This window comes from Triturus cristatus, chromosome 1_1, assembly GCF_964204655.1.
Source record: "Triturus cristatus chromosome 1_1, aTriCri1.1, whole genome shotgun sequence".
NCBI classification, from domain to species: domain Eukaryota; kingdom Metazoa; phylum Chordata; class Amphibia; order Caudata; family Salamandridae; genus Triturus; species Triturus cristatus.
In genome coordinates, this window is record NC_140579.1 from 992,483,569 (window position 1) to 992,502,904 (window position 19,336).

Consider the following 19,336-nt stretch of genomic DNA (forward strand, 5'->3'; position numbering starts at 1 on the left):
CTGGGGCCACTAGCTCCAACACCCACACTTTCTGCCCTGGCTGGTAAACAGTCAGCACAGCCTTTTGGTCATGCCAAGCGTTTTGGAGTTCTTGGCTTGCCTCAAGGTTTTTAGAAGCCTTCTTCATATACTCTGCCATCCTGGAGCGGAGACCAAGTACATAATCCACTATATCAAGTTTGGGTTGTCTGAGAGGTCTCTCCCATCCTTCCCTTACTAAACATATGGGTCCTCTTACAGGATGCCCAAACAAAAGCTCAAAAGGGCTGTAGCCAACCCCCTTTTGTGGGACCTCTCTGTAAGCAAACAGAAGGCAGGGTAAAAGGATGTCCCATCTTCGCCTAAGCTTGTCTGGTAAACCTTTTATCATTCCCTTTAGGGTCTTGTTGAATCTCTCAACAAGCCCATTGCACTGTGGGTGATAGGGTGTGGTGAACTTGTAGTTCACACCACACTCCTTCCACATTGCAGTCAAGTATCCTGACATGAAGTTGGCACCTCTGTCAGAAATGACCTCCTTTGGAAAGCCCACTCTGGAGAATACTCCAAGCAGGGCCCTTGCCACAACAGGAGCTGTTGTGGTCCTCAGGGGAATAGCTTCTGGATACCTGGTGGCATGGTCCACTATCACCAGTATGAATCTGTGCCCAGATGCTGTTTGTGGGTCCATTGGTCCTACAGTATCTATGCCCACTCTTTCAAAGGGAACCCCCACCACAGGTAGTGGTATGAGGGGGGCCTTTGTGGTGCCACCTGATTTGCCACTGGCTTGGCAGGTGACACAGGAGCGACAAAACTCCTTAGTATCTTCTGACATATGGGGCCAGTGAAAGTGAGGGACAAGCCTGTCCCAAGTCTTGTTCTGGCCTAAATGTCCTGCAAGGGGAATATCATGGGCCAAGGTAAGAAGGAAGCCTCTGAACTTCAGTGGTATGACCAACCTCCTGGATGCACCAGGCTTGGGGTCTCTAGCCTCTGAATACAGTAGCCCTTCATCCAAATACACTCTATGGGTACCTTGAGCATTCCCTGCAGCCTCAGCAGCAGCCAGCTGTCTGAGGGGTTCAAGAGAGGGGCAGTCTAATTGAGCCTGCCTCAGATCTGCCCTTGAAGGTCCCCCTGTCCCAAGAAACTCAACCTGATCAGGTTCAAGTTCTTCTAGGACAGTTCCTTCAGGGCTCTCAGAATCATCCTCCTGTGAGGGCTGATCCACTACCTGAGGCAGGGGGGAAGGCACAGCCTTTACCCTACTGCTCTTTCTCTTGGGTTGTGACTGGTCCATAGTTTCAGGATCCAGCACTTGTTCAGTGGTGCACTTTTTGGCCTGTGACCTGGTCACAGCAAGGACATGTGCATCTATCCCCAGCATTTCTGCATGGGTCCTATACTCCACTTCAGACCAAACTGAAGTTTCAAGATCATTGCCCAGTAAACACTCTACAGGAAGGTCTGAACTAACAACAACTTTCTTGAGGCCAGTTACCCCTCCCCAGGAGAAGTTAACAATAGCCACACTATGGGAGGTAGTGGCATTGCTAGTGTTGGTCACTAGGTAATTCTCACCTAGTATGATCTGTCCAGGGTCCACAAAGGCAGGTGTCACCATTGTGACACTAGCCCCAGGGTCCCTGTAGGCCTGAGCCGTTGATAAAAGGAGTCTGTCTGTACTTGCCCAGGTTACTGGGGCCTACAGTAGAAGACAAAGCTAAGTCCCCATCACAGATCAGAACAGCCTGAGTAGGTATTCTGACTAGGCCAGAAACCTCCTCAGTTCCCAGGGTTAACCCTACTACACCCTTTTGCTGGGAACCACCACTTACAGCTGGACTAGGGGGTACAGTTGCCTTAGGGGCAATGGTGGCTGGGGGCTTATCCTTTTTGGTGCACTCACTAAACCAATGTGAGTTGGACTTACAATAGTTGCACCATGGTTTCTTTTGGCCATCTTTCTTTTTATCCTTTTTGGGACCACCCTCCCCCTGAGCCTTTTGGGGGCCTGGTGAAGACTTCTGGTCTTTTTGTTTCTGATCATTACCCTTCTGGTCTGCCTTTTTCTGATCACCGCCCTGGTTCTGGTTTTTCTGCTTAACTCTAGTCCTGACCCATCTATCTGCCTTCTTTCCCAATTCTTGGGGAGAAGTCAGATCAGAATCAATCAGGTGTTGATGCAGTAGCTGGTTTTGACAGTTGTTAAGGATTTGCTCTCTCATGATCAAATTATACAATCCTGTATAGTCCTTAACCTTACTTCCAACTAGCCAGCCTTCCAGAGCCTTAGTGGCACAATCTACAAAGTCAGTCCAGTCCTGAGTCTGTGTCTTCTGGGTATCCCTGAACAACAACCTGTATTGTTCAGTGGTTAGGCCAAACCCATCAATTAGAGCACTCTTCAGGACAGTGTAATTATCTGCATCCTCATCACTAACTGTGAGGAGCTTGTCTCTACCTTTCTCAGAGAAGGAGAGCCACAAGATAGCTGCCCACTGACTTTGGGGTACCTGCTGTACTTTGCAAGCTCTCTCCAAAGCAGTTATCCATTTGTGGATGTCATCCCCACACTTGTAGGGAGGGACAATCTTGCTCAGGTTTCTATTATCATAGTGCCTGTCTCTATCCTTAGGGATATTGCTGCCACCAGTGGGTTCTGACCCACTTAACTTTTGCTCTCTAGCCAGAGCAAGCTTCTCCTTGGCAAGGGCAAGTTCTTCCCTCTGAATCCTTAGATTAGCTTCCCTCATTCTGGCTTCATGCTCCTTTCTCTCAGGGGAAGTCATTCCCCTGTGAGAGGAAGCACTAGAGATGCTAGAGATATGGGAGTGGATGGATTCCCTTGAAGGGGATCTGTCCCTCCTGCTTCTCTGTGTAAGCCCACTTGGGGGTCTGTATGGGGGGACCCCATGCAAACTCCCATGTAAGCTTAGGTTAGCCTGGCTAAGTCTTCCTACTTGGCTCTGGCTGTCTACCTCTTCATCTGAAGCCCCATCTGACTCCTCTGTGGGTAGACCCTCCTTTGTACCTAGGGTACTGGCCTGTGAGTCCCTCAAAGCATCATACTCCTCTAGGAGCTGTACTAACTGAAGGAGGGTAGGGTTTGCACCCTGTTTTAACTTTCTGGAGGTACACAATTGTCTCATCTCCTGAAAAGTTAGGGTATCATATCTAGAGGGGGTCTTCTTCAGACCTGCCCCTCCTGAGAGAGCATCTACTTGATCTCCTCCCAGAGACATGATCTAGTGAGGGTGTGGTGTGTGCACTTACCTACACTAGTTGTTTCTACTAAACCTCTCTGGTAGTTGTAGTCAGGGTGTGTTACTCCCTTCAACCTACAACCACTAAGTCCAGTAGGACTTAAGTATTATAATCTATGTTATATGTAACTAGACAATATATGTGTGATCTTTCAATTTAGTATCTCAAGATTACAATGGTATTACAACAGCAAGCTCAGATCCCAACCGCTGCTCACCAATGTGAGAAGTTGGCCTGATGTATGATGTCACTAGTTCTAGTGTACACCTTATATCAGTCCAAATACCCTTATGGTGATTGGTTGTAAAGTCAACCTTATAGACCAGCTATCCTAGTGGTAGCATGGACAAGAGCAGTCTTAGGCTAAACTCTGAATGGCATGTGAAGCCAGCTGTGATACCATATATAATCCCTTGAATACTAAATGAAAGGACACCACAACAGATATATATATAAAATAAAGTGTATTTATTCTAGTCAAACCCTCAGCACTCTTTATGAGATTAGAGGTAAGTACAACACAGTCTTATTTAAGCATACATTAAGTCACACAGGTAAGTAATACAGTTAGGCCCTAGGGGCCACGCAAACCATATACTAAGTAAGTGGTATAAGGACCACTGTCACGGAAATAGGATAGGCCTAGGCCTAGGGAATCGCTGGGGCTACACTACACTAGCAACAGTTAGGAAGTGGGAGGCCCACGGGATTCAGGTGCAGAGTGGAAACACTCACGCGTAATGCGTAAAAGTCGATAGAAATAGTAGTTGTTAGCAATTAACAGTTTAAGGACACTTCTAAAGCAGCTAGAGAGTCGAGACTCGGAAACTAGACCCTAGGATAGTCACTACCCTTGTGAGCACCGAAGTACCCAAGTTACCTAGCCCACAGGCTGCGGGTGCATAGGTGTGAACTTGCGTCGGGTTTCGTCGTGGACTTCTATGGATGTCTGAAGGAAAGTTGCTGGCAGGCAGTCAGTGAAGAGTGTCCGGTGGATCCCAAGGCTGGGATCAAGAAGAAAGGAGACCTGCAAGCAGAAGGGACAGAGTCAAGGTCACTGGCCAGTGACTACGTGGAACCAGGAAGGAACCAGGCGATGTCGTGAAGATTGCAGGTGAAGGTGAAGCTTGTCGTTGCAGCCACGAGGACCAGGGAACGTCGAGGACGACCAGGACCAGGAGGCGAGCTGTCCCACGAAGGCTCTTGATGTCGGCGACGTCGAAGTTGGACTAGGACTCACCAAGCCTTGGCAAGCGGAACCCACGAAGAACGGAGGACTTGCTTCTGGTGCAGACCAGGAAGGTCTGGGGTGCTTCTCTTTTGCAAGGACGCGGGAGCCAGTCTGGAGGAGCCAAACCAGCGGTGAAGATTTCTGGATGCGTCGTCACAAAGGCCACTAGCCAACGGGCAAGCAACCGGACAGACGCGGCAAGCAGGAAAATGCAGAAGGGCCCCCGCAGGACTCGTGGAGTGTGGGGGGCTGATCTTCGGTGCAGATGGTGCTTGGGGTTGGGGCTTCTCAATCCCCGGTGCACAACTTCGAGGGTGCCTCAGAAGCTGCGCTGGAAGATACTAGCCACTTTTCCCAGGTAGCCGGTCCCACGTCTCTCGTCACCTCCACGGATCTCAGCTCGGCTGTGGATGTGGATCAGGGTCAGAGAAGTCTGGAAGTCAAGGCTCTGGTCGGGCTCTGCAGTCGGTCCCTCGTAGAACTTCAGCAAAGCAAAGGGTAGTCTCTTGATGGTGCCTGTTTGCACAGGGTAGCCACTCCTTGGCCACAAGGGAGATTCTTCAGTCTTCTTCTTTCGTCGAATGTCGAAGGTCCAGACTTTCTGTTCAAGTTGCAGGTTCAGGATAATCTAATCTCCTGGGGCCCAGCTAACACTCTTATACTAATCTGGGGGGCTGGGTTACCTGCTAGGTCACGCCTTATGGGTGGGACCTGGGAGGGGGGTGGTTACACCCCCTTCCCTTTGTCCAGTTTCTCGCCAGGACTGGGGCTGGAGTGCCCCAGCACCGGTTTGAACTGGACTATGCACGGGACACCTTGTGTGCCCCAGGCATGTCTCATTCTTTTCATCCCTCCCTGCCCCAATACACTAAGGCCTGTCTGGGGTGGTGCTCGCACCTCCCAAGGCAGGAAACCTATTGTCCAAGCCTCCCTTGCCGGGATCACTCCCAGCAGCAGGAGGTCAGACTCGTGTCTGTGGCAGCAGCATCCATTTTGTGATGCTGGGGCTCTGGTTAACTTTAACCGGGTAAGTAGGTTACAACATGTCTTCTCCCTCTAGAAGGGAGGGATAATATCCTCATCCCCAGAAATGGGATGGGGGTATTATTCCAAAGTGTTAGACACCTTACACAACATGTTTTGATAAAGCCAAACCATAGTTACCATAACCGTTTAAGATTATAAGGCACTTTAAGAGTATATGGTAGGCTATATCATAGAACAGCTATAAGGACATGGTTCCGAAAGCTGCAGACAGGCTCAGCTCATGCTAGAGCACCATCTCACATGTTACCAAGCACTCTGCCTCCAGGATTGTTAAGGCCTGCCATAGGAGTGGCTGATAGGTACACATGTGTCTATATGTAAGTTAGGTATAGGAATACTACACCTAAGCAAGGAGTGATTACACAACCTTGCCCCAGCTGAGTGATCAGCCAGTTGTGTCATAATGGAAGGCCAGGCCAGGGGTGGCATAATACATGCTGCAGCCCCTGGTAGGCCTAGGGTACACCTATGCCCTGGGTACCTAAGGTACACTGTACAGGGGCCAATAAGGTGATCCTATCCAAATGGGTTATGCACCTAAAGTACATAGTATCAATTTAGAGAGAGAACAGCAGGGCTGTGGGTCTGATTAGCAGGCCCACAGCCACATCTAAGTCGAAAACCAGTAAAGCAAAAGCAAAAAGTGGGGGTGAACTTAGAAAGCAGACCCTACTCCCCTACACACCCGAGCACTTCACAGGTCTTTAAAAGACCATGTACTTGTTAAGGAGGCTTTGTTGTGTTTTCACGCCTTCTTAGAGCCCCTGCAGCTCCAGTCTGGCGATTGCTTTAAGAATTACCCCATCCCCCCCCCCCCCCCGAAATTTGGCTTTAGTTGCACCTCTGGCTATAGTCGATGTATTTTGGGGGGGCCGGATCATTAGTATTTCAAAAACCTCAATTACTTCCCTGTGTTAAAAAAAATAAGGCTAGAAAGATGCATGTTGGCATAAAGGATCACTTACTTTTACTGAGAGAAGAGGCTGCTGCAGTCATTTCCATTGCATGGCTGGTTACCTTCTGTCTCTCTTCTCCCCTCTCTCGCTGACTGCTCCCCCCTCTTTTTGCAGTTTGTTGCACTGTTACGAAGTTTGCAAGCTCTCTCCGTGAAAATGAGCAGTGCACTTCCTGGCTCTAAAGAGCAAGCCTGCATGAACAGAAGGAGGAGTTTTGGCTTAGCCCCACACCCCGATTGCTGAAGCGGCCCTGATTTAACTGGGAATTTACTCACACTTCATCAGGGTCATATTTACGCAGGCAGGGCCAAGCACAAGTGAATGTTTTATTGTTCAGTTACTTTGCGTGTTCGGTCATAAATCCGCCAGACGTTTGGTGCATAGAGCTCGGAGGTGTAATGGTGTTAAATAGTGGCAGGCGTTTAAAGCCGATGTTTAATGCATTTGCTCAGGAATGGCTTTTGTCCTGTGACAAGTACCGGGGGCGCGAGAGCTCGAATGACTGCTTCAAGCATGACAGGAGCGCCGCCGTGACGCAGCTTGCCGCAGATGGGAATTTGTAGGCGGGAAAGATATTTAGCGATTTTACCATGTTACAGTTGGACAAAACAAAACTGCGCTGGGTAACATGGGAAGTCCACCTCCTGGAAAAACCGACTGACAAAAACATCGCCTGTGAGCAAACATAGGCAGCGTGAGTGGAGGAGAGCATTGCGCCCGAGCTGGCCGGAGATGTACAAGTGCACATAGCCTGTCCGGGCGCGTGCACAGCTCCTGTCGCACATCGCCTGTCCGGGCGAATGCACAGCTCCTGTCCCCCTTCCAAACCGAAACCGACAACAATAGATCTCGACAAGGCGTGCAGCGCATGTGCTGCGTCGCTAGGCGAGACCTAAAAATGTGTGTATAGTTATAGAGCAGGACAGTGACGAAAGGCAATCTAAAAAGTATTATCAGAAGTATAACCCATCATGATAGGTACTTATTTTTTATCAATCTTTGAGGGATGAGTGAACACAACAAATCTAAAAGTCTATCTTGTGCATCTGTGCTGCCGGTGAAGTAAACAAGGTATGCCCACATTATCAGTTGGCCATTATCTCCACTGAGCCTGGTTACAGGAGTTAACGGGCCTATCCTTATTATCAGTAAATCGGAAATACCGGGTCTGGCCTTCACACTTTACCCCTGGGACTCTAGCTGCTCAAACAGCCGAAATCCCCTGAGCAAAAATCCAACCAGATGAGGAATAAATCAGGTGAGTTGAATCAGATTCATGCTGTGATTCTCCAGACCTAAGTGGATCAGGAGGGTGTGACTCTGTATAGTCCAGTGTTTCCAACCCCTAGAGATACCATTACCCCTGGCAACGGTATCTCTGTGGCGGGAATTAACAGACCTATTTACAAGGCCACTCATAACGAGGACCCTAGAGTGCTTTTATACTGGCATTTTAAGATCAACACAGAAGCTATCTGATTTTCGCTATTGTGGGGTGCTGCTTAGGGTTCAATAAAATTAGATAATATTCCCATCGCCTGTAAATAAAGGGAACATCCTATATTTGTTGTATGGCGCAAGGCGTTTAGCCACACACCTCTTTTGCTTACAATATTACACCAGAGTGATTTGAATGTGAAAAGAATAACCAATTTCTCGAAATTGATTCCTACCTAAGAGGCAGATGAATCTCAGTTGTAAAATTTGTCTTGAAAGGAACATTGATATGAGGTAAGTTGTTTCTTTCTTGTAGAAATATTGAATTGTAATTCAGTGTACCACCAGCATGTTTTTCAAAAGCTGAACTTCTCTTTGAACTAGCCCACCAGAATGAGCCCCCAGGCTCTTCTTCTCATTCTTCCCATCCATGTTTGGATTTCCATCTACAACCCGGCCACCCCCGCCTCCATGCCTTGGTTCTTGTTAGACACACACACGTAGACATACCAGTTTCTGCTGCTCCCCCTGGTGCTTCTTCAGTTGCTCCAGCAGCTTCTGAAACTCCTCCTCCTTCTCCAGGGCCTCTTGAATGGTGGCTTCATTTTGCTCGGCATAAGCCATGGCCACCACAGCCAGGATCAGATTGATTAGGTAGAAGGATCCCAAAAATATTATGACAACAAAGAAGATCATGTAGGTCTTGCCAGCAGCGCGCAGAGTCTGTAGAGAGATAACGTGTTATCTTATGTTCAACAGCGAGGGAACATATCCTTAGTAACAAAGACACTACTTGGCCCCAATATTCTACGTTAATGAAAAGCTAATCGTTTATTTAGTTATATATTTTAAATAATCTGAATAAATCTGAAAATCCTGCATTTATGAAACATAATAAAATCAATATCAGTAGAATAAAGATCTCTAACCCAATAAAAAATTCTATATGTTGTAGGTTGCGATGCCTTTGTTAGACAAGGTACAATGTAAGCAGATAGTTTGCCACACGAGTCTTCAATCCTTTACTGCCCCCCTCCCCTACAAATATATTCTGTTTTCTCTAAGTGATGGCCTTGGGGGCTCGAAAATGGGAACTTGTGTTCTTTGAAACAATCTAGGAGTAGTAGGACAGTACAGCCAGTAACACAGCTTACAAGCTTTTGTTGTGTAGCATTATTTCTTTGTACAGTACCTCAAGACACATAGGCAAGGGCATAATGCGTAAAATGTTCATAAATGTTAATCTTGATAAATAAATACAGCTTTAATCATTTGATCTGCTAGTGAGTGTTGAAGGCACCTCTCATGGAGCTCTCAGCTGCCTGGCCAGTTCTGGGGGCAGCACTCGGTTATATTGCTGTTTTTTTTGTTGATAATCAAGTTTATTGGTTTCAATAACAGATCCCAAAAAACAATTCTGGCAGTAAGACCATGTACATGATTGAAGAGACCCATTGGCAAGAAAAAGGGCAAAGCCCTGCAAAGTGTCCGCAAGAAAAAGAACAACCCATGCACCCACTTACAATCATGACAAAAAAAGGCTGCACCCCCTAAGGCCGCAGGTTGAACCACTTGCCCCATACCTTATCAAAAAGCTCAGAACAACCCCGAGCTTCAAAAAGGGCTTCCTCTTGGGTACCGCACCAATCCACCCCCCTTCTCCACTTCCGCCTAGTCAGTGGCTTGGCCTGGGACCAGAGCATCGCAATATCCCTTTTCGCCACCGCCAATGCAGTGCCCAGGAAGCGCTTATCGGCCTGGGAGCCATCAAGACCATCGAACACCCCCAGGATCAGGCGCAGCGGGTCATGAGGAACCTCCCATACCAGGGTCTGCGTGAGTTCCAGTTCCACCCCCACCCAAAAGGGCTCCAGGACCGGGTACTGCCAGATCATATGGTAGAAATCCGCCGGGGCCTGACTGCAACGTGTGCAGGATGGAGAGGGCCGCAAAAGAGCCCTGTAAAGGCGCGCTGGGGTGAGGTATGCCGCATGGAGGTAATAGAGTTGGATCAGACTCAGCTTGGAGGAGGTTGTCAAGCTCTTGGGAGCCATAAGGGCATCCCTCCAATCAGCGTCTTCTAGGGGACCCAGCCACCCCTCCCACCGGGCGCGCAGCAAGGCTAGGGATGCGGGGCCATTGTTGACGAGGGAACGGTAAATCCGCGATACTCCCCCTCTGCCTAGGTTTCCCATCATCACCTGGGCTTCGAGAGGGCTGAATTCCGGGAAGGAGGTGGGGCACGGAATGTGCAGCCGTAGGGCATGCCTTAATTGTAGATATTTATAAAATTGAGAGAAGTGGAGTGAGTACCTCTGCTGGAGATCCGCAAACGATCGAATGTGGTCCCCTACCCAAATATCTCAGAGAAGCGAAATCCCGATGCGGTCCCAGTGGCTGAAGCCTTGAAGGGATGAAGTTTCTTTCAGCCAAGCGCCCGTCCACAAGGGCGTCTGCCTAGTAAGTGTCCCGCCCCAGCGTGTGTGGCGTAAGGCCGCACGCCAGGCCATGAACACCGTTCGAGTGATGGAGGGGAGGGTGTACGGTATGGGGACCCCGTACAGGTAGGCTTGGAGCTGTGGAAAATCCATTGACCGAAGTTCCACCCGATATGCTGGGTCGGACCAGCAGCCCGTAAACCAGTCATGGATCATAAGGAGCCTCGTGGCAAGGTAGTATAGATGGAGATTAGTGACCCCCATACCTCCGTCGTACGAAGGTATGCGACAATGTGCTAAAGAGAGTCGCGGCCGTCTGCCCCCCCCACAAAAACCAGGAAAGGGTACGGTCTAACTTCCAGAACCAACTCCCTGGGAGGTAAAGGGCTATATTCTGCAAAATATACAAAAAACGGGGTAAGACCATCATTTTGTATAGAGCACTTCTGCCAAGGGGGTTGAGGGGAAGGGATTGCCATTTCCAGAGATCCGCCTTGGCTTTAGATACCAGAGGTGTAATATTTAGGGCCCATTCAAGTTCCGGAAGGAGAGCGACCCACACCCCCAAATATGACTGCCAGCGCAGGGGAATGGACGTCTGCCAGTCGAAACAGTCTCGGGAGGGGTGCAGAGGAACCAATGTAGATTTCGCCAGGTTGAGCCGGAGCCCAGAGACTCTTTCGAAGGCCGAAAGGGCGGCCAGGCAACGTGGGCCCGAGCTCACGGGGTCCGCCAGAAAAAGGAGGACATCGTCCGCATATAAGGCAATCTTATCGATCTGGCAGGGGTCCCAAGCCCAGCCATGGATACCGGGGTCCTGACGGATAAGGGAGGCCAGCGGCTCCATTGCTAACGCAAATAAGAGCGGCGAAAGCGGACAGCCCTGGCGGGTGCCCCTATGAATAGAAAATGTCTCCGAAAACACGCCATTAATCAGGACCCTCGCCCTGGGGTTTGACTACAGCACCCGGACAAGGCACCGTAACGGGAGCCCAAAACCCATCACCTTCAACATGTCCCCCAGATAGCTCCAATCGACCGTATCAAAGGCTTTTTCAAAGTCGATGAGAAGCAGGGCTAGATACGGGGTGAGCTGGTGACGGTGTGGCAGGGCGAGGTGCCGTCGTCGTATGCAGTGCCTGGTGCCCCAGCCCGACATAAAGCCACACTGGTCAGGATGGACCAGATCATGCAAGTGACGGCGGAGTCTCTGGGCGACGGCTGTGGCAAAGATTTTTACCTCGGTACTGATGAGGGAAATGGGGCGGTAATGCGCACATGCCAGAGAGGGTGGCTGTGTCTTCGGGTGGACCACAATGGTGGCCACATCCATCTCGGAGGGGAAGGACCCCATGACCACCACATGGTTGAACCAGTCCAATAGGGGGGGGACCAAAGTGTCACGGTAGGTGGCATAATATTCTTGGGGGTAGCCGTCCTGCCCTGGCGTCTTGCCTGGATGTAAAAGTGAAATAGCCCCTTGTATCTCCTCCGGAGTGAAGGGAAGATCTAACGTCTCTGCGACCGCCAGGGCAACTGAGTCCCGGTCTCGGACAACAGGGCAGCGAGAGAGGCGACGGGGGGTTGGGCCGCATAAAGAGCAGCGTAATAGTCTGCGAAGGTTTGGGCGATCGCCCGAGAGGTGGCGTGACGACGACCGGCCACATCACAGATCTCGGGGATGATGCGGTTAGTTTTGGGGCAGGACACCAAATTATGGAACAATTTACCGTTTTTATCGCCCCACCCGTATACGCGTGCCACGGAAGACCGCCAAAGCATTTGAGCTGAGTCCAGTGAGATCTGACGAATCTCATCTCGGATCAGTGCAAGTTGCCGAGCAGACACCGCGCTGTCGGAGCCAGCCTGGGCCTCTTCCAGCTGTGCTGCGTGAGCCTCGAGCTGCACCAGCTGGGCGGTCCGCTCTGCACCTTTCGCATGAACCAGACCTCTAGCCACTCCCCGTATAGTAGCCTTACCGGCCTCCCATAGCGTACCTGGCGAAGGGACCGTGCCTGTGTTAGTCGAGAAATAGTGCCCCAGTTCCTGCCTGAGGGCCTCGACAAAGTCAGGATCTTGCAAGTACCAGGCATTCATCCGCCACACCGTACGGGGGCTATCAGGAGGGTTCCCGAGATGGAGGGAGACGGGGGAGTGATCTGAAATGCCTCAGGGAAGGATAGGAGCCCCGGCCATCAATTGGCAGTCAGGGGCTGGTAACAAAAATAAATCGATGCGGGAATGGTTGTGATGGGCCGCCCACGTGTGAGTGTATTGTTTACGATGGGGGTTCCACACCCTCCAAGCATCACAGAGACCCAGGGCAGATGACCAATCAGACAATCGCCTAGCAGAGGCAGTGCGCGGTGCTGAAGGAGCACCTGACGTGTCGCGGGAGGGCTGCAGAACAACGTTGAAGTCGCCTCCAATGACCGTCAGACCTTGGGGAAACGAGGAAATGACGAGTGTGAGACGGCAAAGGGCAGAGGCCATGGCGACAGGAGGGACATATACACTAAGAAGGTTCAAGGGTTGTCCCTCGACCTTACCCGTCAGGGGCACATACCGGCCGTGGGCGTCTATCTCCGCCTGCGCCAGGGTAAAAGGAAGACCCCTCCGGAGTAGGATGGTCACCCCCCGGGACCCCCGTGTGAAACCAGAATGCCAGACCCTATCAAACCCATACCGGGCAAGGAAATTGCATTGGGAACCCAGAAGGTGTGTCTCTTGGAGGAACAGGATATCAGGCGCATGACGCTGAGCGCTACGAAGGACGGCAGTGCGCTTTATGCGATCCAGGAAGCCGTTGACATTCCATGACAGAACATGGAGGGGTCTATTTAGGGGGGATACCATCTGAGCGGAAAGTATGTGAGGCGAGGACCGCAAGCGCGGGTTGACCCGGATGCCAGGGGAGGCAGCGGACCATAATCGGGGTCAGTGGGTGAAAGTGGTGCAATTCAGTAAAGCCCAGGTCTTCATTGTAAGTGAACGTGCCTTAATCTCTGCCAGGAAAAAAAAAAACTGCGGCCTGTAGGCGGCGGAAAACAACAAACAAGCGGGAGACAACGGTCTACCCACCCTCCCTTGCCCCCCAACACCCCTCACCCTACACTTCTGAAGAGGAAGCATCTGTCGCCCTAGAAGGAAAACAACATGCAACAACAACCCACCAAAGAGTCGAACTGCTAAACTAAAACAGTTAGCTGAACATGGACAAAGCGGAGATGGACCCCCCTCCATAGAGTCGGATGTAGAAACAACATCAGCTGCAATCATCCTGAGAACATTCCAGCAACAGGGCGAATCCAGTGGAACCCAACTCTGAAGTAGGAAGCAGATTGCATAACAGGAGTATATCAAGGATAAATCGCTCCCAATACAGAGACAGAATAACAGTCACGGGTACAGGAGCCTTGTAAGAGGCTGAATAGCAACCCCCACTGCCGGCCAGAGTTCAAGGCTCGTCATCGTCCCCGATGCCACGGAGCACGGGGCTCTTAGACAGGTCAAAGTCAGATATGGCTGGGCGCAGTGCCACGGAGAGATCTGGGAGCGGGCTCAAATCAATCCGGGAGGTAGTCGGGCCGGGAGAAGCTGACCTCTGAGTGGATGTACGAGATGGAGAGCGTTGGGCCGGCACCCCCGGCGATCCGTATGCCCCCCGATGGCCACTCCTGCGGGACCTGGTCCAGCGTCTCCGGGGCCGCGGCCTGGGCGGGCGGGACTGCGCAGGGTCCTGCCCCGCCTGGGAGGGGGCCGGTCGACTCAAGAGATGCCGCTCCTCCGTGAGCAAGGTCAATGCCGCCTGCGGATCTTCGAAGAAAAATGTCTTGTCTTGGAAGACGACCCTGAGCCGTGCCAAGAATAGGAGACCGTAGCGCAGGCCCAAGGTGCGAAGCTTTTGTTTGACGTCTGCATATGTCCGACGCTGGGCCTGCACCTGCCTGGTGTAATCCGGGAAGACCATAATCCTATGGTTTTGGAACCGTGGGCCCTGCGCCCTGGCCGTCATGAGAATGGCATCTCTGTCCCGGAAGTTGAGGATCCTCAGAATGATAGGGCGGGTGCCCCGAGGGGAGGCCTGGGGGCCAAGGAGCGATGAGCGCGCTCTACAGCGAAGCAGGGCGAAAGGGACTCGCGAGGCAACCATGAGCGCACCCAGCTGTCCACGAAGGTATCCGTGTGGCCCTGCTCCGCCACCTCAGGAAAGCCTATCAAGCGTAAGTTGCTTCTTCTCGATCGATTTTCAGCATCTTCGGCCCGTCGGTGGAGCTCCGAGGTCTGAGTCTGGAGGCGGGCCACCTGGGACTTAAGCTGGCCAATGTCGTCTTCAGCCGAGGAGATACGGGATTCAGCCTCCTTAATGCGTTCCGTAGCATTACGCAGGTCCTGACGAATGAGGGCCATCTCCACCCTCACCTCGCCGATCTTGTTCTCGACTGAGGCCTGTGACGCGCCTATTGCCTGAAGGATCATGGAAAGTTCGCCCCCCGCAAGGGCCGGCGCATCAGTCGCCCCTCCCTCGGGATCACGGCCCGACGTAGTAAACTGGTCCATTTTCGTCTGGGTTGGCAGTCCAGCGGCGCGAGTCCTGCCCATCACCACCAAAGACGGGGCCTAGTCACCGCCCGGGCAGGAGGCCGGACAGCAGTCCCAAAAAGGAAGGGGGAGAGAGGCCGTACACCCAGATCGTCGATACTCAGACCCGGATGTTCCGTTCCACCCCCCGGTAGCACTGCAGAGAGGGGAACACTCCAAGGGAAGGCGGCCAGATCAAGTCTTGCGGCAGTGGCCCAGACAGGTCAGCGGCACAAGTTCCACGCCCAATGGGACCAGCCCTGTCTCCCAGCAAGTACCTATGGACCAGTGGAGGCCCCGAGGGACCCGCACCCCGCAGAGGAGCTTCGCAACCAACCCGGCCGGATCAGGGAGGGCCAACCCTCACCGCCCAGTCCCAGGCCGGCACCCGTAGACGCCGACCCCCCGGTGAAGATTGTAGTTTGCGGCGGGGAAGAGACCAGCAAGAGCTAAAGAGGGGTGAGTACACCAAGATCCCCCCCCACCCTGGCAACCCCGGGAGGAAGGGCCACTGCCGCCACAGGCGGTGACAGGGGCCCCTAGATGACCCCAGGGGACCCCCGAGGGTGGCGACAATGCAGTTTTGCCCCTACAAGTCCCTGTGGACGAAGCATCCTCAGGTAGGTAGGGTAGTTGATGAAGTATAGTGTGCTGCAAGGAAAGGGAAGGAGTGCCTGGCCAGCCGCAGCACTCCTCCCCCGCTGCCCGACAATAGCAGCCGATCAGGGACGCAGCGCAGGAGCATCCATGTCCCCACACACAAGGCCACCCGCTGGCCCCACCTCCGAGGCCCCGAGCAGGATGAGGGAAGGATACTGCCCCTCTATGCCACTGCCCGACTGTGGCAGCCAAGCCCCACCGCAACTCTAAAAGCCTCCTCGAGTGCACCGTTGGGGCGGCCCAAGCCCAAGCAGAAGGTCCGGGGACGGAGACAGACAGCCGCTGCCCCGGAGCGCCAGTGCCCTCCTCCCGGCGAGCAAGTCTGAGCCCCGGCGAGAGGGAAAGCCGCCACTGCAGGAGGGGACGCGCACACCCCCCACGCCGCTGCCCGCTCCCGGCAGCGGAGCACCGCAGCCCCACACTCACCAGGCCGACGTCAGAAGAAACTTCACCGCCTGGGCCTCACGAAGCCAGTCCGCCAGGCGATAAGGAGACAGCCCAGCCCCTGCCCCCGCAGGTACGACCACGCGGGAGGCGACTCTGCACGGCTGCAACACATCGCGGGGCCGAACAGCAGGGCACAAGTAAGGAGGACGACAGGGGGGTGGGGGGGGGGGGGGGGCAGTCCAGTTCAGCTCTGCAGGGCCCCCGCCGCAGCTAAGGAGGCCCGGCCGCAGTCCAACTATGCGCAGGCCCCAGCATACAAGCGTCGCGTCAGGAGGCCGCTATGTTGAGAGCTCCAGGCCACAGCAGGTATGGCACTTAACGGGACGGCGGAGACCCCGCCGCCCCCACCAGAAGCACCAAACAGTGGCCAAGGGGGCCGGGAACCTCGACGGGCATTAGAGAGCCACGGATGACTGCAGCAGACGGGGTGATTAGAGGCGGATGACGGAGGGGGTCCAGAGCACTCTTAGAGTGCGACCGCCATCTTGACGTCTCCATGTTGCTGTTTTTAATGAGCCCTTCTGGTGCTGATGGCTGCCGCCGTCAGCTGAGCCCCTAAGCCATCAATGAGAGAATTCTCTCGGATCCTGCTAATGTGTTAGTTCTTGCGCTGGATGACTACAAATAAGTATTAAAGATGCTATTTAAAGGCGCGGATTCCTAGGGGACAATGCATTGTTAACTGCCAGGCCGTTGAGAGGCTGGCTGTGACTGGGACATCCGTGCCTACAGTTCTGCTCCTACCCAAAAGTACAAGCAGTTTTACTTGAAGTTATTTAACCAAAGCTTTTCTTTTATTTCTGACAATTGACTTGATTTCTTGCACTTCAAGCTCCGTAGAGTACTTAAAATGTGTCTAGTGAAGCATTTACTAGAAGAGAAAGTTATACACCAGTAGGTTTCCACCAGCTGATCACTTACATCGCTTATGATTTAATCAGATGGCGCAGAAAAGGTATGTACATGTAGCAATGATTCTTCAGCACAGTTGCTATATAGAATACCACAAACCCTTGTTCTTCTCCCATCTATATGGACTGTATTCACAGAATATTAACAATTTGCTTTTACTTTGCCGCGGCTATGTATTATTTGAAGACGATCCATTAATAAAATACATTTTACATACAGACTTGGAAGGTGGGCCCAACTCGAGCACGCCACCGGCGGTCGCGCTGGGCTGCCTCCCCTGGTAAACATCCACGTGATTGGTTGGCTGGCCGTGAACCGGAAGCACTTTTCAGGCGTGGCAACAACGTCGGGCAAGCTGGTTAGAACCGGCTTGCCTGATACCAAACCAATAAAACGCTGGGAAGCTGAGCGAACAGTCTCTGTTCACCGCTCCCCAGCCTTTTACCGTCAGGACACACAGGGACAAAAGGGCCTCAGGTTGAGGCCTCAACGGAATTATTTCATTCTTTTTAGGTCTCGCTGAATCAGCGCGCATGCGCTGCTCGGAGAGACTTTAGTAGGTGAATTTTCAAAGTGCTGCTGGCTGGCGACAAGCTTGCGTTCACGAGAGCTTGCACACGCGAACCACCAGCCTTCAGTGCCATCTGTCTTTCCTATTGCTTGCTCCCTGCCTCCGCCCCTCCCCCCGCCTTCGCGCTTACAAGCGTAAGCAAATTAACTTGATGCAGCATAACATAATGGCTACTGATATACACCATTTTTATTCTGCTAAAATTTCAGAAAGCCTACAATAATTCAAATCCACTTGCAAATACAACATACTGGGCGAATGCCACTCTCATGCCTGGATGCTTGCATTTGCAACAACACCACAGCCCCCAGAGGACAGAAAACGAACAAGCAACTCAAAATAACAATACGAGTTATGTTATGTTCGTTGTAAGGACATTTACGAGCAGCAGACTTGAATACTGCTTAGCCCTCCACAGAATACAAGAAAGAGAGGTTTCTTCTGCAAGCCAATAGGTAAACAGCATCTCTGAATTTTACTAACTCTGTCGAAATCATCAATAAAATTGGGCTTCAGCGCAGAAAAATCTACAAACTCTCCTTTAGAAGTGTAAGTTGCTCCATCGCCATTACACTTTTTTTCCTTCTGGATAATTGTATGTGGGTGTTGACATGAGAACCGCAAACTATTTCATCTGCAGGATGCAATACACAAATACATCAACATTTCTACACAACATATATATCGAAATCGAACCGAAATGATGGCTCCGTAGGTTAAATGATCACTGCTGATATCTGCACAGCTCTGCAAGTCAAATGTTCAAATCCCTGCAAAACAGACAGCCTTTGCGCCTTTCGAGGTCGGCAATTTGATCACCATTAATCTGGTATAGTAACACTACGCATTTGCAGGGCTTACAAAAGGGAAAAGTGTAAAAACACTATTTTCAGAAGTTTCAATAACCGTTATTCATCCTTTTGTGTGTTTGTGTGCATCTCTGAGAAAAAGAGTGCGTTTGCGCGTTTGCCCGTGTGCTTGCCTATGCACGTGCGCGCGTCTGTGCAGGTCTCAGACATTCCATTGTTGGTGCAGTTATTCCCACTGCTGTCATTCAAGACAATGAGTTGGGGACAAGTCCTTTTAATTAACTAGCTTCCACGCAGCCCCCGTCCTCCGCCACCCTCCCGCAGCAGCACAATAGCTCTCTACAGGACAGTGCTGTGCTTTGCTAACTGGCATCTGATGAGATACTTAGCTGGTTGTAATAAAGCAAACAGAAAGTGGTTGTCAGGCTGCCATTTCTGTCACTCATTTTAATAACACCACTCCTGTAATTACACAGGGGCTCTTTATATCAACTCGGCGGAAGCTTGCTTGTTTTTTAGCATGGAAAACAATTACATAATTATAGCAACAGACTGAGCGGAGCAGTTCATTTGCTGAGGCAATTATCTGGTTCCATGTCAAACAAACAAAAAATAAGCATTGGCATAGCCAATAGGTCTCGCTTTTGGGACCTTATAAGTATTTGGTTATGCAGCACAATATCCTTGGTGCAACAACTGTTGCATGGCAAAACATTTATAAGGTCCCAAAGGCGAGACCTATTGGCTATGCCAATGCTTGTTCCTTTTTATTTCAGATTCGCAAACAGGAGAGCGTTTCTTTTGTCCCCGTGTCCCTTGCAGGTATCGGCGAGCGGCAGTTTTCCTACGGCGAGCAGCTGTGAAGCGGAACCGGCGAGGAAGCGAGTCAGCTGATTTCTTGCTGCTCCAGTGCACACCGGTTGCTGCGGCGGCGAGCAGCTGATCGGGTGAAGCGGAGCCCGCAAGGCAGCGAGTCAGCTGTTTCTGTATTCTCCAGG

General features: G+C 51.7%; 1 protein-coding gene across 3 annotated transcripts in view; it reads right to left on the reverse strand.

Moving 5' to 3' along the window:
- The window catches only part of LOC146871423 (sodium channel protein type 4 subunit alpha-like), a 1,828,482-nt gene that overhangs the window by 939,944 nt on the left and 869,202 nt on the right, over positions 1 to 19,336 (reverse strand). For all 3 annotated transcript variants that reach the window (XM_085651070.1, XM_085651071.1, XM_085651069.1), the window contains one exon: positions 8,431 to 8,643. In XM_085651070.1, coding sequence (XP_085507196.1) covers positions 8,431 to 8,643 — 213 coding nt within the window. The remainder of the gene's footprint in view (positions 1 to 8,430; positions 8,644 to 19,336) is intronic.